Consider the following 24,867-nt stretch of genomic DNA (forward strand, 5'->3'; position numbering starts at 1 on the left):
AAACTGAAAGCGGCATAACTCAACACAATTTGTCTTGCTTACATTTCCTTTGTCAAACTGTTGTTGTTTTTTTTGACGACTGGCCAGAGTCATAGGAAAACTGCCAAAGATGACAAGACTATTGCAAAATACAGCTTTCTTGTCTTGTCATTTACTTTATCTACCAATTCCTATTCAAATTCCCTGTTTGCGTATGTAGCGTACTCTAATAGACAATCCCTTAATTAGATCACAATATTAGTAAAGCAAAGATTTTGTAGGTGAGCAAGCGGATTCTTGTATTTTGCTTGAGTTGCAAAAGTCACAAAAACAACATTTTCATGGGCGCACTACAACGAACCAAAACTTGATGAGAATATTTCTCAAAGACTGGGTTTGTGTGTGGATGCCACACAGCTTGGGAACTGAATAAAGAAAACCCGCTGTCATCATCAAAAAGCTGAATATTTGGCATATCCCACAGCCTGGTGGCTACAACTGCTTCCACTACTCAAATAAAGAGATTCCCTTGAATCACTTACAGTATTAGTAAGGCTGCAAACACTCATACAGCCTAAAGCCCTGGCAAATGTTTTTTTTCTCTCTCTCTCCCAAAATACAATAGAAAGTTGTGTTTGTCATAGTCACAATAACAATGGAAACTGGAAATATGAATCTCACACCATGTAAACCCTACTTCCTCCTCGGTTTTTCAAAAAGATTTCACCTGGATCTTTTTCCTTTAGTTCAAGCTTTTCAAGGTTCATCTACTGCTAGTAAAGTGTGGCTTTTGTACATCAAACACTAATATTGCACAGTTGTGTGCCGTATGGAAGAATTGCTCTACCAAGTTCTTCAGTTTTTCCACAACAGCCGCAAGTACAACACACACTATCATTTTAAAGACGCACATTGAAATCACTGAAATCAATCATTGTGAATTGTGTGCTCTTATATTGAGCAGTTTTCAAACAGCAGTATTCAAAGGACAGTAGGAGGGAAATAACCAAATCTAAAAATAACCTGGAAAACCACTAGCAAGTGTGAACCAAACATAAAATTACCTTTTCAAGGTGGAAAATCGGTCATGGATTGTTTTGGGACCTTTGACTTGAAAAGGGGTCAGAACTGAATAAAAACGCATTTTCTTTCGACCTAGAAAAAGTGTTGAAAGGCCTTCTGGCTGAATTACGTTTCCCGCGGAACACGGGCAATCTGCACATCCTGTGTAAAACAATTGTTGATTCTGCAAACATTTTATTGTAGTTCCATATGTAGTTGCTTCTTTTACCAGTATATATATTCTGTATATATCAAATTTTTGTCCTTGCCAGAGAGAATCGTTGCTTATATTTATCAAACTCACTTTACTGTAACTCTATCCTCGTCTGCTTTTCTGATAGGCTTTCGATGCCTTCATCTACATCTTTTTTGCACTGGAGATGGTGGTGAAGATGGTGGCTCTCGGAATCTTTGGTCGTCGCTGTTATCTGGGAGATACTTGGAACAGGTTGGACTTCTTCATTGTCATGGCTGGGTAAGTTTCCCTCAAATTTAGGTGCGGTGACTCAGCTGGTAAAGCGTTGGCCTCACAGTTCTGAGGTCCCGGGTTCAATCCTGTACCCACCTGTGTGGAGTAAATCGCCCCTAGGTGTGATTGAGAATGGGGCTGTTTGTCTCTACGTGTCCTGCGATTTGCTGGCAACCAGTTCAGGGTGTACCCCGCCTCCTGCCTATTGACAGCTGGGATAGGCTCCAGCACTCCCGCGACCTCTATGAGGATAAGCAGTGAAGAAAATAGATGGATAACAAGAGTTTGGCAGGGTTGATTTTGTTTTATTTTTTTTAACACCAGACATTTTGAGAGATCATGCTAACATCATGCTGCTTATTGTAGGCAGAGATATCTGTGGTTTTGTTTTGTTGTTATTGTTTTATTACCACTGATCGGTACCATTTAAACAGAAAGCATGAAATAATTACTTTTTTCCAGTTCATGAAAAGCAAAATACTTTTAAGATTACCAGTAATTTGGAAATAGATTAATAATATGGGCTACTGCCCAAAAGTGTTTATGTATGTATGATGTATCCCCTTTGCAAACAGTTCTAAATATGTCTAAATTGCATAAGATAGTATGATGGATTAGTCACTGTCAAACAGCAGACAAAGTCGTGTGGTCAAGGGAAAGGACATTAGTCTTCATTTGAATGAAACAATTTGTTTCCAGTGGATGCCCAATTATCCATAATGGGTTTTTTTTTCTGTGTGTTTGTGCAAAATTACTCAGCAAATGACTAAATTACTCAATCAGTGTGCCTTGACTTTGTTTAGTATGCATGTGTGTCTTTCTGCTTTTGTACAACTGCCGCTGCCTTAATTTCCCTTACCTCACATCCTTTAGATTAGTGTCTAGACTAATTACTGAGGGCAGTACCAGTGGTGCCAGGCCAAATCTCAGTCGACAGTCTGCTATTATCTCACGCTCCTGCCATAATCTTTTCTTTTCCTTCGTTTAATACACGACGTAAATAAAATGTTTTATACCCATGTGCTTTAGCTCAGACTTTCCCAATTCATACCCTGAGGTGTGAGACTTTCTTAAGCGATTTCCCTTTCAAATTATGTATTATTAGCTAGTTCTCCCATTCTCATATCCCAAAATATTTCCCTCTGCATTTTCTGGGCAGGTCTACAAAGGCCATTAACTCAGGGGTACAGTCTAGAAATGATATCTTGGTCAAATATGACTCCTCCTTACGTTGTATCTTTATTTTCAAATTAATTTATTTAGTTGTATTTTGCTTTATACATTCACACAGTCTGCAGCAAAAGTGAACTATACTATACTGATCAGGAAACTATACTTTATGTAGTCTTTTTGCAGGCATTCGTCGAGCTTATTCATCCAAATGTAGGTACAGTACGTACAGTATGTAGGGCTTTGGTGTAACAAAGCATTACGGTGTTTTTGTTCTATATTCAGAGCTGCACTGCATGTAGCAATATATACATCTTTAGTGCATTTATAACTGTCAAGTGCACGTATGTTTTATGCAAATGATGCTTTGTTCATGGGGGAAGTTAATGAAAACTTTGAAGCAAGCACATTTCTAATTTGACAGTAAATCCCTGCAGCTTTGATATTTTGCATCTTCCCGTTTTTTTTCTTCTCTGTCAAAGCTCCATCTTCTCCCTGGTTCTCCCCCGATGGAGAATTCTTCTATTTTTTTTTCATGCCATTATGGACATACACAATATTGAATACCGTTAGGAGCATGTATATGATGAAGCTATATGGGAAACTGAGAAAAATACCTAAGCGGGAGGCTTTAGGCAAGCCACTAATTACTTTCTCCAACACTGTGGCCTGATGGATGTGCATAGAAGGTGACATGTCTCTCATGTACGTGTACTCATTTTACGCACACGCACGAGGACAATAGATCCCAACACTCTGAGACACTGCAATCTTTCATTTATCCAGTTGTCCCCCAGATGCAATGGGATCAGTAATCTGTGCGATTGTGAATAGTTTTGTTGGCGTATCACATTGTGTCACTCGCATTATTCACCCGGGTAGCATAAAACACGGAGTCGTATGTGCCGTCAAGCTCGATACAAGAAGGCAAGTACGTTGTTTTTGGTTTGACAACTCCCTTTTGACGTTGTAGCGCTTCTTTGGGATCTTCGCTACCCGCATTCAATCAGTGCAGCAAAGATATGATCGTATTTGAGGTGCGTGGAAAAGGTTGGCCCCAAAACAACACTTTAGCTCTTCTTTATTCTGTGACATTTCCATCAAGCCGCACTGTCACGTGCAGTGTAACATTTTACCACAACATTGGGACTTGAATGCCGACACATTCTCAGAGCACAGGGAGCACTTCAAATGCGAATAATAAAGTTTTATTGGGAGAATCACTTGTCTTATTAGCAAAGGTGGTCAAAATTGGCAATCACTGTAGTGGAGGCAGACGAGAGGAGGTATTTTATTGAACAATTTCAATCATCCAGAAAAGCTGTAACTGAATTTGGCAAAGAGGAACAGATAATATATTTTCTAATATCAATGAATACATTGTGTCTTTGTAGACCTGGAGAAAGCCTATGACAGAGTACCAAGAGAGGAACTGTGGTACTGCATGCGCAAGTCTGGTGTGGCGGAGAAATATGTTAGAATAGTACAGAACATGTATGAGGGCAGCAGAACAGCAGTGAAAGCAGGGAGCAGGTGGAAGAACAATTACAAACATGGAACGGTGGAACAGTTGGCGAAGGTGTCTGGTGTTCTATGTGACAGAAGAGTCTCCACTAGGATGAAGGGCAAACTTTATAAAATAGTGGTGAGGCTGGCCATAATGTACAGATTAGAGACGGTTGCACTGAAGAAACAACAGGAAGCAGAACTGGAAGTAGCAGAAATTAAGATGCTGAGGTTCTCACTTGGAGTAAACAGGTTGGATAGGGGAAGAAATGAGCTCATTAGAGGGACAGCCAAAGTTGGATGTTTTGGAGACAAGGTTAGAGAGCGCAGACTTGGATGGTTTGGACATGTTCAGAGGCGAGAGAGTGAGTATATTAGTAGAAGGGTGCTGAGAATGGAGCTGCCAGGCGAAAGAGTGTGAGGGAGACCAAAGAAAAGGTTGATGGGTGTTGTGAGGGAGGACATGAGGACAGTGGGTGTTAGAGAGGAATATGCATGATATAGATGGGCTTAGATGGAAAAAGATGACACACTGTGGCGACCCCTAACGGGACAAGCCGAAAGAAAAAGAAGAAGAATGAAAAGCTTAGAATAGTGCTGACAAAGAAACAGTTGGGCCTAAGCTTGGACTGGAATTCGAAGACATTGATAAACCTTCGAATCTAAGAAGTCTGTTCCACATTATAGTCGCTGCTTGAGCATTTGAAAGGATTGTGACATGGCCTTTGGGATCAGCTACCTCAAACTTACCCACATCAGTCAAGGTAAACTAGGCCGCAAATATCGCCAAGTTATTGTTGGAGTTGAAATGTATTTTCATCCCCAGTGTTATTGAAACCTAACCCTGCAGTCCCGAAGCCGAAGTACTTCCCGACTTACTGTAGCTAGCGTCTCCCAATTCACAGTCCCTTACAAAATATACCCTGAAAGTTTGAAGAAAAGCAGTTGAAAAATGCGACCAGTGGAGCAGCAACGGCCCAAATGTTATGTGGTCCCGTTGGTTGCTGGGGGATACAATTAGTAGCTTGAGCTGTTGCCTGTCAGCTGTGGGCTACAACAGTTCAACCCTTGTTGCAGCCGCTCCTACTCAAGTGTGAGCCGCTGTCGAGTTGATGAGTCAATGGTGGAGCGAGAAAAAAAAAATGTCACCATCTTAGCGCGAGGCAGGTTTCTGTGCTGTGAAACCAATAGATGTTAGTCGCCTGAGTGCTGGTAGTGGTGATGCTGGTGGCGTTATGCTGCCTCAACACACTTGTAACCCCAGGCAAAGCAATGTTGTACACAAACATGCTGGAAACCCACCGACACGGCTCAACCCATCTGAAATGTGGCGCCATATGGAGGTATCTCATCTAAAATGCAAACATCCCAATCAACAGGTGCAACAATTCTGCGTTCGCGTAACTTGGAATTCAATCTACACTTTAATGCTCTTGTTCAGGTTTGGGGGAGGTTGGAGCGTATTTCGGCTGCAATTACATCTTCACTTCAACTGGTCTGACACAGTCCACCATGCACACGCTCGTTCGCACTTACTCCTTGTGGGGATAATACATTGAAGTCTGAAAAAAAATACAAGGGTCCAGTCCATCTTCAAATCTGCTTTTGGAGACCAAAAGGGTATTTCTGAGGCAATAATGGGGTAAAAAAAAAAAAAGTGTGTTGTGTCCATTAAAACAGACATGTTTCAAAGAGACATATTAAACACCCACCAAGCACTCTCCTGTGAAAGTGTTTCGGCCTTGGGGGCACAAACAGCTTAGCCGTGCTGCAGAAACTTATTAACAGATGCCAGCCTCTAAGTGAGCCGCAGCATCCTGCAGGAAACACTTGAAATATGAAGCCTTCATTTTTCTCATTCTCCTCCTCACCGCTCTTTCATGTAATTCCCTTGCCTTGCCTCAGGATTGCGCCGTACACCCCACACTGCTGGGACAGGTGAGATTAGATCAAAAGAATGACCAGTGACGCTAAAAACCCAACCAGGGATATATCGTCCACCTGGAGCCGTGCTTGTCTGTTTGGCATATTTTGACAACAGCAAGATTAAAGTGTTCTCCATTCTCTCTTCCATTTCTTTATCTCCAGAATGGTAGAATACTCTCTGGATCTGCAGAACATCAACCTGTCGGCCATTAGGACGGTGCGGGTTCTTCGTCCCCTGAAAGCCATCAACAGAGTGCCAAGTGAGGACATCTTTTAATCTATTTGGGATGTTTCCTTTTTTCATGTGAACCTGTGTGCGACCCAGTACTGTATTTATGTAGTTTATTCTGTCTGCATGAAAATCCATTTGCTGTATATGCATTATGTCTCTGCTGCCATCCCACCTGTTCCCTTTGGGGGTCATTAAACATTCATGCTATCCTTAATCACAAATTGGCGCTAGACCCTGAGTTACAGCTTCATCAAATCAGTTAATGCTCTTTCATTGATCGTGTAATAAGTGCTCCATTTTATTTATAACTTTCAGACTGGCAGACTTTACGATGACGCTTATTGTAATTTGGACAAATATGTCTGAATCATTGTTACCATGAGACGTGCCTGGTGTACCAAACTTGTACTTTTAACAGAAGTTTTTATACGAGTTTGTTTTCAAAACGAGACATAGGCATTTTTTTCAGATTTACGAAACTCGCGCCATAATTATCCATTCAGAATTGGATAATTTTGGCGCGAGTTTCGTAAATCTGAAAAAAATGCCTATGTCTCGTTTTGAAAACAAACTCTTCATAAGGAGGTCAGCTTTTTAACTTTATATGATCAGTCTTCCCAAATAAAATTCTTACTGGATCACCACTTAGTGGTCCTAAATTCAGTTTTATAGAATCATCAAAGTAATCGGTTAATTATCAATAATGAATCAGAAAACATGCTTTGTTCTGGGTATGAATCTCCCAGATTTGATGTTTATGCTTCAGAACACTCTTAAAATCAGCCTTGATTTATTCCATAGCTCTTGGCTTATAAATAGTGTCAGAAAAAAGAAAAATCCCTCCAAAATAGACAATCGTAATTTTAGGTTTGCTTTCTGATGAGATATTTGATTTTCAACTACACATTTTGGAAATGAAAGCCCGACACTTAAAGTGCAGAATACAAGAACATTTCCTCATTTAACTACTACATTTTCTGCAGTGTCATCTTTTTTTGATTTGTTTTGTTCAATCACAAGTGAAAAAAATTATGGTCTAACATTTTAATGGGATTGTTAGGAGGGGGAAAAAATATAGAAATGTCTCCTTGAGGGGAAAAAGACAGCCACGTCATCCCACAAGGTACTACATGTACTTCCAGATTCACTTCCACATATATAAATTGTTTTCGTCAGCTGAATTTTGTATTAATTGCAGCACAAATTCCTTTTAGACAATTTAAAAAAGTTTCAGTGGATGACACCGTGATTTCTGTAGGCTTCATGGTGGTATTGTGTGACACAGACGCACTTTGATGCACACTGCTGGCTGTCACGGTGGACACCTGCCGTCATGGCGCTGTGTTTGTCCTACTTTATCAGACTTGAAAGCTTGATAAAAGTTTTGGGTAATGACGTTAAGCAGGCGTTTCATTTTGTGACATGAAAGTTTTTCTTTTTGTTTTTTTACTCGTCACATTGCTTGGTTGACCATGGAATTTGATGGGCACGGGTGACGGCAGACACCTGACGAGGATGTCTCGGCCAAAAGCTTAACGTCGCTTAATGTCAGAAATGTATTATCAATCCTCACCAAAATTTATATGGGGATCTTTATTTATGCCCACTCACGCCCCTGAAAACATCAGAATGCTGTTTTTGTTATTTTATGGATGTTTAAGCTTTTTTCTCTTCATAGACGCTTAAAAGTGGACTACACTTTACTATAACTGTTTTTATAGCTGCATTTGTTCAGCCTAAGCAAAGTTAAAAACCTTCCTGCTCAGTTTTCCGATTGAGATAATAAGACATCAGATCCATGTATATGGGTATCACAGCTATGTGCAATATTTCAATGCGTTGATTGTGCTAGCTGTTGGTCACAAGTGACCCCGTGTGTAATTACTTTTACGGTAGCCCGATTCCATCCTCTATCCGTGACCCCATTAGAGGTGAGGAAGCGAGAGGGCTTCAGACTATTTGTTCCTCGTTTTGGTGGATCGCCGCTTGGCCCACAGACACCCAGAGTGCATGTGTGGAGCCCCACCCCTCACACACCTCTATTTTTTGTAACCCTCTGACAAATTGCTGAATAATAGTCTCTTGCTGTGCACTCACTACTGGATACATGAGACGGAGTCTGTTGGGTTTCCTTTATTGAAGAAATTGGTGTGACATGCAAGTACAAGTAGAGGGCAAATATAAGACAATAGTTGCTTATAGTGAGTAGGAATTAAGAACATATGGTTCCAGAGGGGTCACCTGTAACCGCAAAATGGTTCTGTCACTCAGCAGCGAGAGATATACAGTGAAGAAAATAAGTATTTGAACACCCTGCTATATTGCAAGTTCTCCCAATCATGGAGGGGTCTGAAATTTTCATGGGTAGGTGCATGTCCACTGTGAGAGAGATAATCTAAAAAGAAAAATCCCCAAATCACAATGTATGATTTTTTTTAACGATTTATTTGTGTGATACAGCTGCAAATGAGTATCTGAACACCTGAGAAAACCAAATTTAACATCTGGTACAGTAGCGTTTGTTTGAAATTACAGAGGTCAAATGTTTCCTGCAGTTGTTCACCAATTTTGCACACACAGTGCAGGAGGGATTTTGGCCCACTCCTCCACACAGATCTTCTCTCGATATCTAGAAGTGGGAGAACTTGCGATACAGCAGGGTGTTCAAATGCTCATTTTCTTTACTGTACAGTACAATGTAGGAAAAAAATAGAAACTGCAAGTATGGTTCTTTACACTCTTGTTCATGCGTTACTTCAACATGTTTTGTGTTCCGTTTCTCCTTTCCCTCAATTCTTTATTTTCCTTGTGTGACTTCGCGGTGCTCCTTCGGGCCATGCCTCATCTCGTTCACCGTCTCGCAATCGAATTCTCTGCTCACCCAATTAGGACTAATGGAACGCCAGTCTAATGACAAGGCCCCTTGGGAACAAACACATTTAGACTTGCCTCTAGACGCCTTCACCACACACACACACACACACACACACACACACACACGTACACGCACACTTGCACACGTAGACCGATATTTAAGCAACATTTCTGCTCTGAATTTTTATGAGAGAGGAAATTAATGAAGAAAGGGTAGTGAGACTTTTAAACTAATACATTTTTGTCATTCCATGCCATGGCCGAAAACATCTGCTTTCATGTTTAGTTACACACTGCATGACTTTACAAGTATCCTAATGGTCTCAAATGTGCCATTACATGGGTGGTCTCATACATTTGCTACTACAGAATGGTTGAGCGAACTTGCAAGCAGTTTAAAAATAATGTGTGTTCCCTGCTCGCTTCTTTTTAAGCTTATATTAGGTGACTGAAGTGGCAGTGTCTTCTTCTTAAATGTTGTCAACTTATGAGTCATTCCCAGCGTTGTCTCATTTGGCAGCTTCTCACCTGTCACTCATCGCTTCTGCAGAATAAATGCAGTGGCGTGATGATGACACATTCGCCTACTGTTGAGCAGTTACTCGCTAATCACAGCACGGCCCTGGAAAACACAAACACACATTCATCAGAAGCAACAACATTGACGCCCATGCTAATGATTGCAAACGCACCGAGCCTTGTTTCAGTCACGTACTGAACACTGCTCACAAAATGATAAGTCTGGGAGTCGTAGATACTGTGTGTGCATACACACACACACACATACAGATAAATATCACGGGTGTGTTTGCGTGTGTGTATTCATCTATTTAGAGTTACTTTTTTTTCCCAATATCTCTATTTCTTTCTTTTTAGATTTTTGTTTGGGATGGGAAACGTACGTTAACTCCTAATGTAGTTTCCTGTATAAGATAATCTTGACGCATCATTCCTTCTTTACTTGCACCACAAAAGAGGAAACCAAAGTAATCCATGACGCAGTTGGTTTGGTAAAAGAAAAGTGTTTACTCGAATTCAAACTAAAGATAAAGTGAATAAAATTGTTTCCACATCGCATGGGCACAGGGAATCCAGGTCAATGAACAAAAAATGCAAAGAAAATGATGAGGATTGCGGATGATGATGGATGTTAAGGATGATCACCCCACCGTCCATATTTCCACTGTCACTCTTTTTTCGTCTAACCTTCGTTCTTCTTGCGGTTCATTAAGTCATCATAACGTATCAACTATGAAGCAAACCTCAAATCCTCATTTTAAATATCACAAAATGCAATATACTCATCATCCACAGCATGCATATAATAAACAATTGTCTCAATACACAATATCACAATTAAAACTTGGCCTACATTATTTCACTAATTATTCTGACTGAAAACATTTGAAGAACAGAAATTATATTTAGGCTCTTACACCTAACGTAAAAAGCCACCGAATTTCGGGTCTTCACTGATGACGATGTGAACATAGGTCCTCACAAAACTGGTGAAATGTGAAAAATTTAGCACACACATGCACGTCAGGTGACTGCATGAGGTGGCTCCGATTTCATCAGTGGGTTTCACCTCTTTCTCCCCGTCGGTCCTAACCCGCTGTCATCAGATGCCACTAATCACATCTCAAACATGTCATCACTGCAGGAGAACTCCGACTCAGGGGGATAAGGTTATCATTTTAGCAGGGAATCTGATTGTATGTAATTAAGCACACAAGGGAGACTTGCCTCTTTCTATTCAGAAAGTAGTTGAGTTAATGCTTGTGTTTCTGATATTCTCGCTTTTCCAAAATGGTTCTTTCAAATTTTCATCTCCCCCTGTTGCCTTAAAAGTCTGTGTTTGATGTATTATCCCACCTCCTCTGGAGAAACTGTTATCTCCCATTGCTGAAACACCACAATGACTCTATTTCTGCGCTGAACCTTGTGCTGCCGTATTTCGCTTCGCTTTTAAATATCTTCACCAAAAGCTCATTATTGTCTATTTCTTTGTCTGTGATGAAGCTACCTCAAAACGGCAAAAACATTTTGCGCAGAGGTGAATCTTGGGCCAAGAAAGACGGAATTACGTCAGATTTCATTACGAAGCAATTCCTCATTTTGATGGGTGCGGGCGGTGCATTTGCTACCTGGGCTTTTATTGGGACTCATCCGACTTAATCCACCTCTTAATACTGCCACTATCACATCTTGGGAGGTACAATAATAATATAATACTTTGTAATTAAATACAACTTCAGGGAACAAAATAGTGCAGCGCTTCTGTTGAGGGAGGGAGACAAGACTGCGTTTTGATCATATTTACAGTACATGCAGATGTGATGGTGCTTATCTATGTTATTGTCTGAATCTCACAAACGTGGCATTCGAGTCCTCTTTTCAGTCATGTTTTGGACTGTTTTATATGAATTTTAAAATGTTTTGACCTCATCATTGACATGCTTTTTTTGTGTGATCTGAATTCACCCGTAGGCATGCGTATCCTGGTGAACTTGCTGCTGGACACGTTACCCATGCTAGGCAACGTGCTTCTGCTATGCTTCTTTGTCTTCTTCATCTTTGGAATTATTGGTGTGCAGCTGTGGGCGGGGCTTCTGAGGAACCGCTGTTACCTGGAAGAGAACTTCACCCTGTAAGCTCAACCTACTCATGCAAAGTCCCATTTCAAAGTGAATAGAGGAACGCAAATCATTTTGTTTTGGTTTTTTTGCCCCATTTAAGCCATTTCTCAAACTTTTATACATGCCCAACACACCCATATAATTTTTAATATGTTGTTGCACCCATACTTAACTAATACAGCGTTTAAAAATGATGGCAACTTGACAAATTGCATATCGTTGCTGTTGGGCAGAATCAGCCCATTACCAAAACCACTACTTTTTAGGAAATAAAAAGAAACATCTTGCTTGTTACCAAACACTAAGGTCAGTATTGTACCTTACATTGCTATCATACAGTGTTGTTCTCCAACATCAACACAACACGTCCCTTTAATTATGTTCAATTGGTAATTTCATTCATTGAAAATTCACAAATTAAAGTCTGCGCTTGAGCCAGAGGAGAGAAAAGGCATTAAAACTGAACAAAAGCGAAGGAATGTGGTTACATCAGCTCCCCAAACTCTTTTTCAAAGTTCTAAAACCCATGAGTGATGCAATAAAGAAAACGTCGAACTGACTAACCAGCGTCATGAGCAGAAATTAATCTGCATGCTCTGTGGCTGATGGACTTCCTTCCGCAAGGAAGCATTGCAACTATCGATTTTTAACAAAACAGGTCTGCTCAAATGTTTCCCACCAAACTATTTTCCCTTGTTGGCATCTCCCCCACCCCCTCCAAGTAAACAAACACAACAAGAACAAAAAACACCATGCGAACTTTCAGTCTTGCGGCGAGATAATACAGCAAGGCCCCCGCGGACTCTGGAAATGGTTGCGTGATATAGTGACACTTCTCTGACAGTTGAAATATTGAATAGTGTTGAGAAATTGTCAACACTTAAGATTGGTTATTTAATGCTAAAAATAACTGCATGTGAGGACTGATCGTGTGTATCAATTTGTGAAAAAGTATGAAATTTGCCATACTGTATTTGGACATAGGTTTCTGCCCAACAGCGACGATATATTTAAAAGCCCATAAACTATGCCAGGCATGTAATAATGTGTGCTATGAAATCATATGGGCTGGACAGCTTCGGTGTATGTATTAAACGGTTGTTCACTTGCATGTCGTTGTTTATTGTTTTTTTTTTTTTAATAACATTCGACATTGCTACATCAATGCCATTTTACCAAAGTGTTCATTTAAAATAATTATACTAGAATATAGAAAGAAAATCTGAATTTTGTTGTCATCAATTTCACATCAATTCTATTAACCCGCATATGTTTGTTGGCATTTTCTCCAACTGAAAGTGTTGCATTCTCCCTGACCTTGTTTTCTAAGAATAGGATTATTTTTCAGCTGCAAGCCTACATATTCACAACATGCCAACACGCCCGCTGCCCATCTGTGTCACACTAACATTCACCTTGCGTGTCTGAGGGTTTGATTACGTGGCATTTATTCTCTGTGTTCTTTTTCATGCTGTCAGCAAGAAAATAATACAATACAAACATTCAGTATACAACATGACCTTTATGTTAATGTTCTAACCTGTCCCATAAGATTTATTAGGGCTTTGTTCCTCCTCTGATCATTCAGATACAACGACCGGTTATGGCACTAATAATAGGTAGATGGAAGGCAGATCTGTATCTCTCAGTGAACAAAAATGTCTACTTCATCCTCTTAAAAGTTGAGTGCTGAAATTTACTGGAAACCTCTTCAGTAACTTAATGAGGTAACTTGAACCGGTGCATCTTGTGTTGCACTTCATTTAATTAAAGAGGCTTAAGAGGCTTTTTTTTTTAATTTGTGTTTTGTTAGTTTTGTATTTTACATTCTTCTCCCCGACTAGAGTGGGTTATACACATTTGCTGACCAACGCGGATTTTGCGGTTTTGTTAGCTGCATTATTAGGGTAGAAGAAGTGTGATTTGGCATGTAATTGAAACCTGCAGGAGAGAGAGAGCGTGCTTGAGAACTTAATTAGAAAGGTGCTAGTGAGTTAGCACTTGAGCGCTATTATGCTAAGTAAAGAGCTAATGCTGCCTCCCTGAGAGGCAACAATGGAGTGTCACAGTCAAGTGGGGCAATCACTTTGCCATCTGACACCTTCTGTCCCTCCGTGTTCTCCACTGTTATCACTCCGAGCAGCCTGTGTTATCTCCTTATTGTCTCCAAACAGATGTCCTGTGTTAAGTCACCAGTATATCACTATTATCTCGGATTGTATTGACTAAAGCAATGCTGAGTGACACAATACAATGGAAAACACACAAGAGATGGGCAATGTAATGAGTAAGTGATAACAATGTAATAACAATTTGTGGGACTACTAGTATGGTCTTTAAAAACTTGAACTGGGAATAGCTGTGAATGTTTATTGGTGGCTTTCACATTTATGTATGTGTTTATTGTCTATGTTGATTGGGGGACTTTAAATTTGTATATTTTATTGATGTCGCAGAATGATTGTTTTTTTTTTTTGTTTTTTTTGTTAACAGTCAAAATGTAATTTAAGTCAAATTATTCATACTTAAAAAGTATTCATTTCTCACCAAATTCCCTAGGTGAAGCCACATATTTACTTTTGTTCAAGTTTTTATCATTGAACATTCCTTTTGCACTACTCGACATGTGGATAAAATATTTATTAGAAAAGCATAATGCCAGATGAACATCCACCAATAATTTAGTCTATTATAATTGGCCTGAACTGACTCTTGTCCATCATCTCTTTAAATGAAGCAAACTTCAGCGTTACTCCACTAGGTTGAAATTATTTTCCCGATTTAATTATGTTTATGCTTGTGCAGTTTAAATTTATAATAGTTTTTTATGTTGTTTTGGCAGGCACTGGTGTGTATACATCACCCAACGGCATATTCCGCTGACGTCAGGTTCACATCGATACTTTTCGATCTGTCAGTTTACGCGGTTCACCAGCTGGCCAATGCCTGATGCTGATCAGAATGTATCATATTTTAGTAGAGATCATATTTCATCAAGTTTATTATTTTTCTGAATTGCAGCACTAATGTAATTCCGGCCTAAGAATTCAATATCCCTAATGGAATATGTACCATAATTCCAGGCCTACAGAGCGCACCTGGTTATAAGCCTCACCCAGTACATTTGTAAAGGAAATACCATTTGGTACATACATTGGCCACAGCCGTGTAAAAGTTCCCACATTGAAACCCAATTTGAAACACGAGACATTTACAAAGAAAGTCGGTACACAGAGAGTTTGACGATAGCGGCACCGTGCTAACGCTAGCGGTGCCGCGCTAACAGGGCTGGTTAAAAACAAAAAAACATACTGGTAAAAATCACTGGGACACGGCAGTAACACGCTACGGCAGCATTTTAAGTCCCGGACCAGTAAAAGTCATTTCCTCGGCACATATATTCGGTCTCACTCTTACCTTTTCCGCTCAAGTGCCCCCTTGCGGCCATTGAAAAAAAAATGCACAAATTACCCGCATCACCGTATAAACCGCAGGGTTGAAAGGGTGTAAAAAAAGTTTGGTTTATAGGCTGGAAATTATGGTACAATATCATAAACAACCTAAAAGTATTATGTGTCAGGCAGAGCTACTCTTGTAAAAATTTTTTCAACAGAACTCATGTGTTCGATCCCATGAGATTCTGCAGGTGTAGCAAATGAAGTCTTGGGTGGGTTTATGTCCTCATGCCAACTTTCTATGAAGATTCTTCGATGACATTTTTTACTAAATATGACAGCTGCTACTCCTTGAGTCCTCTCTGCATCCCGCTCTCCGCCGTCAGGTGTGTTTGCGGTGTGATGTCAGACGTTTGTCACAGTCGCACAGTGCAATGCGGAATCATCAGTGTGGGTGGGGGTGCAACAGCCTTCATTCATGCTCTTATACTTAGACAGAGGCTTCTCTCTGTTTTTCTTTGTTCTCCAAGTCCCATTCTCATTAGCACAATCACATGTGTTGAAAGTGGAGAGCAGAAAGTCGTGCGCCTCCCGTGTGCCCTTCTGTTTGGCAAGCTTAGAACATCTTGCATTTTTCAGGAGAGCGGTAACAACTGTAAGGCCACGGGCTGTTGTTAACAAATGGTTCCGCTACAGTCGTGATGCAACCGGCACGCTTGGAATTGGCGCATCCCCCAGCTGCCAATGCAGCAAATGCATCGGCGCTCATGTAGGCGTGCACACCCATGGGCACCTATTCATAGCGCGTGGAATTGCTGGTGTGTGTACACACTGTTTGCTTTCAGCAAGCCTCCCTTCAAGGACACAAAAATGACAGAGAGGAGACAAGAGGAAGGATTGAGGCAGCTGAAAACTGATGGTGGAAATGTGACATGTCTAAATGTACACACAATCTCAGATCACCAACATATTTTTTTTTTCAATTTGTCAACTGCAAAGTCAATTACCATATTTTCCACATTACAAGGCGCACTTAAAAGCCTTTAATTTTCTCAAAAGCCGAGGGTGAGCCTTATAATCCGGTGCGTCTTATATTTGGATCAATATTGAGCCTTTAGCGCAGCTCCTTCTAATGAGTGTATAACGTAGCCCCAGCCTCTACTGTAGCATCTATTCTATGCGCCATATAATGCGGTGCACCTTATATATGAAAAATCTTCTAAAATAGCCCATTCATTGAAGGTGCGCCTTATAATGCGGTGCGCCTTATAGTGCGGGAAATGCAGTAATTAGTGATCTTATCAAGGTACAGAATGTGTTAAATCCAAGGGAAGAAACTGGAATGTTCTACATAACTACTTTGGGTCTAAACTATTGAATTCCCCTTAAAATTTAAAGTGGGACTTATTATTATTTAATCTTATTTCTATGACAGACGCAGACCTTTATCTAGTCCTTATTTAGTTTCTGTTATACCAGCACAGTGCCACATTTGTCTTTAGATTTTTTTTTTTTAGCACATTTTAGCTTGAAAACTATTCTGATGTAAACATCTGGGCAAAGGAGCTGCTTATAAGGTTAGGTTAAATATAAGTGAAACGTAACGGCTGACAATGCAAGCTGCATTGAAGTGGTTGAACTCATACCGGAAAAGCAGCTTCATAAAAAAGATGAACTGAGGAAACGGTTGTGCTTAATGCCGTAAATCCTTAATCCAGCTTCACTGTCCTCTGAAACTTTGTCAGAAAAAAGGTTGCGAGACCTTCAAGTTTAGGTGACGGTCGTATTATGGTTCTCTTGGAAAAGACCCCCCTTCCTTGAAGTGAGCCTGTTATAGGGCATAAACCTGAAGCGGACACGGTGTGAAAGATAGATATTTTAGTATGTGCCCATTTAAAATGACACTTATGGGAGACAGTGCAGGTAATAGTGTGCCGCTTCAGGTGGTGGCAATCAGTCAGATTCATATTTAAGAGTTATAAAGCAAGGAGCAGCTAAAGACACTCGTCTAGCCGCTTAAGAGGTTGTCAATGGATTAGAGAATCATCTACTTTTCCGCTGATTTCATGCTCGGGCACACACACTTACTTACATACCGTCATATTCACTTTCCACATGACTTCGTTTACATAATTTTAAAAATCTGTTGTCTGCTGCTTAAAGGAACTCATTTACAATTTTGTGCTTGTCATTTGATTTATTGGCAGGCTATTTCAGTGCTGATGTACAGTATGTACACGTTGGAAATGAAAATATGAGGACTGCATGGTTTCAGTTATCATTACACGTCCTCATGCTTCTTTTATCAGTAATCTCTCGTCGCTTATTAGAATCCCGCACTTGATCTTAGAGGGTGATGTGGGATTAGCTCGCTGTCACAACTCCGGTCAAATGAGGTCCTCTGGTGCAGTGCAACCACACCAGCAATAGAACATTTTTGCTCTTTGAGATAAAAATTACTTTATTGTGTTATTGTTTTTATTTATTGCATTTCCTGTTCATCCACTACTAAGATCACAAAAAAGTTTTGTTTCGCATGTTGAGTTCTTTTGTTTTTAATACTGTACGGTGTATGTTCAAGAGCCAGGCCATAATTCCACATCTATAAATGGTCTTTTCATTCATATTTCTTCCCTTGCCATCGTTGCTGTTGTTGTTGTTACCTTTTCTGAAAATGACATTCATCAGTCTTTAGATTGGCTAAAATTTTCCTTCCATTAGGGGTGTCGTGACCACCAGGTGGTTTGGCAGTTTTAAAACTGCCAACAAGATTTGAACGTAGCCTCAATTCACTAATCCTGGGTATTCTAACATAACTTCAGCAAATTTCTTGAAGGTCTATTTAACAGGCGAGACTGCAGGGTGTAGCTGAGAGTACACGACAAATTATTGACGCCTCTTCAGTCATCCTTTCTGTTCTGCCCTGGATGTGGTGATTTTTTAAAAATCAAATAAGGCGTACAAGATGGGCGCAAAGAGAAATGATTTTTCTTCTATGATTTTACAGAGGTGCTACTGTGAGGTTTACACTAACAGTTTTGAAAAATGTGACAAAGTGATTGAGTTCGAAATTCCAACTCGCTCTCTAACAGCCTGTGAGTGCATTTTCTTTTCCAAGGCTGAGCATAACGTACACAGAAATGAATCAGCTTGGGTACTGCTGCAGTATTCAATGACAGTGATTGTATTGCAAGGGGAATTACAAAAAACATATTTATCTCTTCCGTGGATTTTATGGGGAGCTTTGCGAGAGCTTGTGTAAATTTTCAAAAAATAGTTTCCAGAATTTCAGGTATTCTCCCTCTTATGGTATAATTCCTCTTCATCCACTCCTTTTGTCATATCCAGCCCCGTACCATGACCTCTGCCCCTCCCCCCTCCCTACCTGTATTCCACACTTGTCAGCGTGCCTTTGCTGTGCTTCATTAGCTTGAGACCTAGTTTGCAGGTTCACTGCCAGGTCAGACTGTTTCCCCTTTCTCCCTGCCTCTCACACACATCCACATTCTATAGCGCCGTGATGCTTTCTTTAAAGAGATCGTTTGTAAGACATAAAACAACAAAGTGTGAACAACTGATTAAACATCAAAATTAAAATAGAGAAATCAAAATGTAAACGCTTAATTGGTTATTTTTCTGTCTCAGCTCTTCGGGTTTGACCCCGCCACCGCCGTACTACCGACCCGAGGAGGATGACGAGCGCCCCTTCATCTGCTCGCTGGCATCTGACAACGGCATCATGTCATGTTCCGACGTCCCCGCGAGGCGAGAAGGAGGCCAGACGTGCTGCCTGGACAAGGAGGACGCGCTACACAGACAAGCGCTGGGTCTCAGTCCTGAGCCCATGGCGAACGGCAGCGGCGCCGGTGACGTCATGGGCCTGTGCATCAACTGGCACCAGTATTACACCCGCTGCCACACGGGGAGCAGCAACCCCCACAAAGGTGCAATCAACTTCGACAATATCGTCTATGCCTGGATTGTCATTTTTCAGGTATTTTATTTTTATGTAACCTGTTTTTGGCATCCTATATTACCTCTAATTTTTGGGTTGTTTTATTGCGCCAATCAGCATAACCCCATTACAACATTTCCTCCCAGGTGATCACTTTGGAAGGCTGGGTAGAGATTATGTATTATGTAATGGATGCCCACTCCTTCTACAACTTCATCTACTTCATCTTACTCATCATTGTAAGTAATATGTTTATTTGGATGATGTATGTAACTACAGTATCATGTTTTTCCCGTGTCCCAGTAGAGAAAAAAAAGATCCACTAATATTAGTGGTTGTGCAACATTATTTTCATTCAACAATGAGGAACAGGCTTTCACTAGTTGCTTCATGTTCAATAGACCATCTAAAAGTGAAATGGACTCAAAGCTCACTTTCAGCTAAACGAGCCATTGATACAAATATGCTGCCTCTCGGGCTTCCTTGTGAGGATTCCCTGATCCAAGATCCAGAGAAGAAAATTCACCTCCAGAGTGTCAAGGGTGTCATCGTTCCTCTCTATTTGGCACTTTATCTAGTAAGTCATGTGCGAAGCCAGGTGACAGTCCTTGCATCGGTCTGAAGAGTAAATGGCTTTAAGTCATTTAGACCTGCTGACAAGGTGGCAATTATTAGGGAGTGTGTGTTTGCGTGCGGATGTGAAGACGTAAATGCATGTGACAGCAGATGCTCGAAAGCGCAAAAACAATCAGCGGCAAACAAAGCTCGTCATCTTTTTCTCTGTGTGTGTGCGTGTTGGTTCTTGCATGCATAATGGAGCGATTCTCAGAATGCTGATACTGGACTGCCCTCTCAAATTATGCAGAAGGCTGTCTATGATATGATCAAATGCACATCACACACGCACACACTCATGGCTGGAGGGGAATCAAAGCACCACACACCTGCAGAACTGTTTGACCCCCCCCCCCCCCCTCAGGCCACAGATGTGTCTCACCTCCCATGTTACACGTAGACACACAGACACTCACACATGCACACTCCCTTCTTGTTTTTTTACCCCCTTATTTGTCCTTCTACTATTTTCCTTTTACCTTTCTTTTTTTTTTTTTTTTTAGATATTTATTGTTAGAAGTGTAATGTTGTTTGGTCTTTTTTTCTGTACTCTGCAATCCTGTGCAAAAGCATCCTTGCTATAAAGGAAATACAGTATATAAGTATCCAACACACAAAATATAAGGTATTACTTGTATAGCTTTTGAGATACCTTAGAACCTTTCCTAAAAATCTGCATGAATACTCCAAATACCAGCCTCACACTTACTGTAAAACCATGAAGAACTGAATGTAGAATAGAATCCCAATTAATGCATCAGTAGCTTATGTACTGTGTTGTTAAAAACTTTTTTTTTTTTTTATTTCATACCAACCACTAAGATGTCAGATCGAGTTCTTTGTGAAGGTTGTGAGTTCTCTTTTGGATCCATAGTATCCATGAACCTTGACATACAGGCGAGGAGAAAACAAAGGAGCAGATATTCTTAGAATGTGTGTTTTGTAAAGACAAAAAGTTAAGAAGTTAAGCTAAAGGTGAAGTGAAAAAGACCGACCAACTCAGCGCTGAGCTTTGGGCATGTGTTGGCTCTGTCTGTCTCCTCCAATCAGCCTCGCTTTGGTAGGAAGTCAGCCCTCTAAGACCTTTAGCATGTGTGCTAACATTTCTACAGGCGGATTGACGTAGTTCATAAGAATCAGTGTGTGTGTGTGTGTGTGTGTGTGTGAAAACAAGTCAGTCTTTATTTCCGCACCAACCACTTTCTTTGGCCAGAGTAACTGTCAGATTCTCCAAATATTGCATTGGGTATACTGCACTGCAGTAGAAGTGAAGGCATTTTTCTGTTTGTGCTCCCATTTTCATGCAGGTTGGTTCCTTCTTCATGATCAACCTTTGCCTGGTGGTCATCGCCACTCAATTTTCAGAGACCAAGCAGCGGGAGCACCAGCTGATGCAGGAGCAGAGGGCGCAGTGCCTTTCCTCGTCCACGCTGGCCAGCATGGCGGAGCCGGGAGATTGCTACGAGGAAATCTTCCAGCTGGTCTGCCACGTCCTGCGCAAGGCCAGACGGAGATCGGCAGCTCTCTACTACACGCTGAGGGGCAAGCCCCCGCCTGCTGGTGGAGGAAGAGGCAACAGGCGAGGTGGAATCAATCAGAACGGAGAACGGCACCATTCGAGGCATCTGAAATGTGAGTTTGATATGGGAACTGAAAATGACCTTTACTTTACTCTTTGGAGACACCTCCTAAAGTCTGGAATTTTTCTGCTTGGAGGGTGCAAGACCCCATAGCTGACAGTCGTGACGTGCAAATTGATATTGTAATGTCAACATCTCCGATACCAGACATTTATACTCTAAATTCAATTCTCAAATCAAAACACCAAAACTTTTGACACTTCACCCATTTGGGGCAATCTCATGAACACACCGAAAAGTAACTAAACTGTTGAGAACTTGTTTAAATAATACATGGTTGTTGGGAACTACTTTTTCTTTCCCCAGGGTAAGTGCGTAATGCGTGAGCGCATTTAGTCATTACGTACACTATAGCAGAGCGAAAATGGAGACGTGCGGCGCTATTTCAGCTTTACAAAAGGCCAAGACGTGCTTTGTAATGTTTTATGAGGAGTTGTGGCAGCACAAAAACCTTGTGAAACACTTCAGGTTAAACCACAACGCAAAATACAAGCTGTTTATGATGAGGCGGGCAGAAGAGGAGAGTACTGCGTCAGGTGCTCCTGCAAGGCCAAAACAAGCACCCTGCAGGGAAGCGTTGTCAAGATACAGAAGGAGAAAATGGGGGTTTTGAAGCCTAAACCAAAAGTCAAGCGGAATCAAATCACACTGGCCAAGTACCCCAGACCAAGAACTCTCATTTAGTACCTCGAATGACCTGTGATAGCCAAACTGCGGCTAGACTGGTGGAAAATAAAAGCCAATAGGTCCACTTGTTGTTTATTTAAAAATCAATCCCAGCAGTAATTTCTTGTCAGCCTTTTTATCTTTTTTCCAAATGTAGTGAATGTAAAGTCAGCAGAAAAAGAAGGACCGAAAGGACAGCTGCTCTCAAAATCTTCTTCACGAGGATAATGAATTATTTGTATATTGTTGCTTCCCACCACTGGAATCTTGGGAAATAAGTGATTGCAAATCATATCGGCTGTATATCCTCTAGCCACGTGCTATTTTACCTCTTACCATTCTTATTGTTTTTTTTTGTTTGTTTTTTTTTGTTTTTTGTCCAAATCTATACAGTAACCCACTGTCCACACCAAAGCAAGCAAGACCATGACTTCCAACCACTGGGAAACTCCATCAGCGTGAATCCACAGGACTGCCCTTTGTGTGCATTAGCGCAGGAAGAAGGCCCGAGGACCGCGGGAGACGACGAGGACGAGGGGGACGCTGTGAAGGAGACGGACAAGGAAGAGAACCACTTAGAGGAGCGGGGTGACGCTAATGAAGGGAAGAAGAAAAAGAAGAAAAGGAGCTGCTTTGGACACTGTAAGGACATGTGGGACGAAATAAGAAGGAAACTGTGGGGCATCGTGGAGAGCAAGTACTTCAGCAGGGGCATCATGATCGCTATTCTCATCAACACCATCAGTATGGGCATCGAGCATCACAATCAGGTAAGATGGATGAAACTGCAGCGCTTTTAGAAAAGAAATTCGAAATTAGCAGTGAAAAGCGAGGGGCCAAGGTGACCGAGAAGTGCCACTGGGTCCTGGCTAGCTTAGTTATTTCCTCGCCTGGCCTTTCACTCCCCCCCCCAAAAAAAAAAAAGCATCTATGCTGTTTCTGACATATGCAATGAATTGACACCAACCTCAAACTTTTTATTTGCTAACTGAATTAATTCAATTGTTTTAAATTGGCAACAAATACTGCTGTCGGCTATTTAGTAAATAAGGCTATTTTGGATCCAACTTGAGGAAACAGTATCTCGTTCATAGCCGTCCAAAATACAGAGATTTTGTGTATGCAGAGCGGGTCACAGTTTTATTGGGATACATCTCGAATTGCATGTGTTTGTAACAAAATCACCACGGCTCACCAAGGATCAAAATGGTCTATTTTCTTATTTTGATTCAAGCCTTTTAAAACAGAATCAGTAATTTTATACATACACTTATCCTCCTTTGGGTCGCCGGTTGTGTAGGAGCTTAACCCAGCTGGCATTTATTTCAGAATAAGGATTAGCTTTCTTGGCCAAGTATGTTCCAGTCCGAATGGAGCGCCATTAAGCAATGGAAGTGTACCACTCGTGTGACGATAATGGCAATTGTGCAAATGATCCAGTCCTCGAGTAATTTAGAGCAGCTTAAAGTGACTAATAGAGTGATGATCTTGTCCAGGGACGATTGTGCTGATAGCACAAAGCGTTCTCAAGAAAATAAGTGGCCAATCAAAAACAGTATGCAAATAGTGGAGCATGATAAAAACAGTAAGTACGTAAATTATGTAGAAAGATATTTCTTCAGGATTGCGGCTTTTTCATACCAACTGTGGCTCATGCTCATTTATGTTACAAAAAATGACAGATTAAAACTTTTTACGTTAGTCAGCAGTTATGCAGCATTGGTAGTTCAGTGGTAACTGTGAACTGGAGGTGGCAGAAATGAAGATGTTGAGGTTCTCGCTCGGAGTGACCAGGTTGGATAGGATTAGAAATGAGCTCATTCGAGGGACGGCCAAAGCTGGATGTTTTGGAGACAAGATTCGAGAGAGCAGACTTCGATGGTTTGGACATGTTCAGAGGCGAGAGAGTGAGTATATTGGTAGAAGGATGCTGAGGATGGCGCTCCCAGGCAAAAGAGCGAGAGTAAGACCAAAGAGAAGGTTTATGGATGTGGTGAGGGAAGACATGAGGGCAGTTGGGGTTAGAGAGGAAGATGCAGGAGATAGGCTAAGATGGCAAAAGATGACACGCTGTGGCGACCCCTAACGGGACAAACCGAAAGGAAAAGAAGAAGGTAGTTCAGTGGTAGAATTCTCACCTGCCACGCGGGAGGCCTGGGTTCGATTCCCGGCCGATGCAGAATTGTTTGAGGCCTCCTAGCTCAGTGGTTAGAGGTAAACTAGGGTCACTAGGGCCTCTACTCTCCCAAGAGGGGTTACGTCAGGAAAGCCACCCGGAGTAAGAACTGTGCCAAACAAATATGAGAGTTCTGTGGCGACCCCTAACGGGACAAGCCGAAAGAAACTTTTTCTAGTCGGCAGATTTCAACGTGCGCAAGCCAATCTTGAGGTTTAACGATTAACCTAGAAAAAGATGACACCAACCACCCATTTGGCATTGAACGTGTTTGAAAATACCGCAATTCTTAATGAGTTTTCCAGACTCCTACATAATATCTCGGTTTCAGCAGCGGAAGCATGTCAATGCCGATGAAGCGCTACCAACGGAGCAGCCGCTTGCTGGTGTGTGCACCGTGAGCGTGTGCCTTCGTGTTTCTGTGTGACAGTGTGGGAGGGAAGCGTCGCCGCCACGACGCTGCTTCTTGACAGAGGTGGAAACATTTAGCCCGGCGACAGGCACGCCGGCTTTTCACATCAACCGTGCTTCTGAGAGGCAGACGAGGGCACGTGAGGCAGGAA

At 41.3% G+C, this 24,867-nt stretch overlaps 1 protein-coding gene across 1 annotated transcript in view; it reads left to right on the top strand.

Moving 5' to 3' along the window:
- cacna1ia (calcium voltage-gated channel subunit alpha1 Ia) overlaps window positions 1-24,867 on the top strand; it is a 109,174-nt gene that overhangs the window by 37,595 nt on the left and 46,712 nt on the right. The window contains exons 3-9 of the mRNA XM_061845985.1: window positions 1,383-1,516; window positions 6,275-6,372; window positions 11,709-11,868; window positions 18,898-19,246; window positions 19,354-19,446; window positions 21,130-21,454; window positions 22,522-22,898. Of these exons, the coding sequence (XP_061701969.1) occupies window positions 1,383-1,516; window positions 6,275-6,372; window positions 11,709-11,868; window positions 18,898-19,246; window positions 19,354-19,446; window positions 21,130-21,454; window positions 22,522-22,898 (1,536 nt within the window). The remainder of the gene's footprint in view (window positions 1-1,382; window positions 1,517-6,274; window positions 6,373-11,708; window positions 11,869-18,897; window positions 19,247-19,353; window positions 19,447-21,129; window positions 21,455-22,521; window positions 22,899-24,867) is intronic.

This window comes from Syngnathoides biaculeatus, chromosome 16 (assembly GCF_019802595.1).
Source record: "Syngnathoides biaculeatus isolate LvHL_M chromosome 16, ASM1980259v1, whole genome shotgun sequence".
Taxonomy (NCBI): Eukaryota; Metazoa; Chordata; class Actinopteri; order Syngnathiformes; family Syngnathidae; genus Syngnathoides; species Syngnathoides biaculeatus.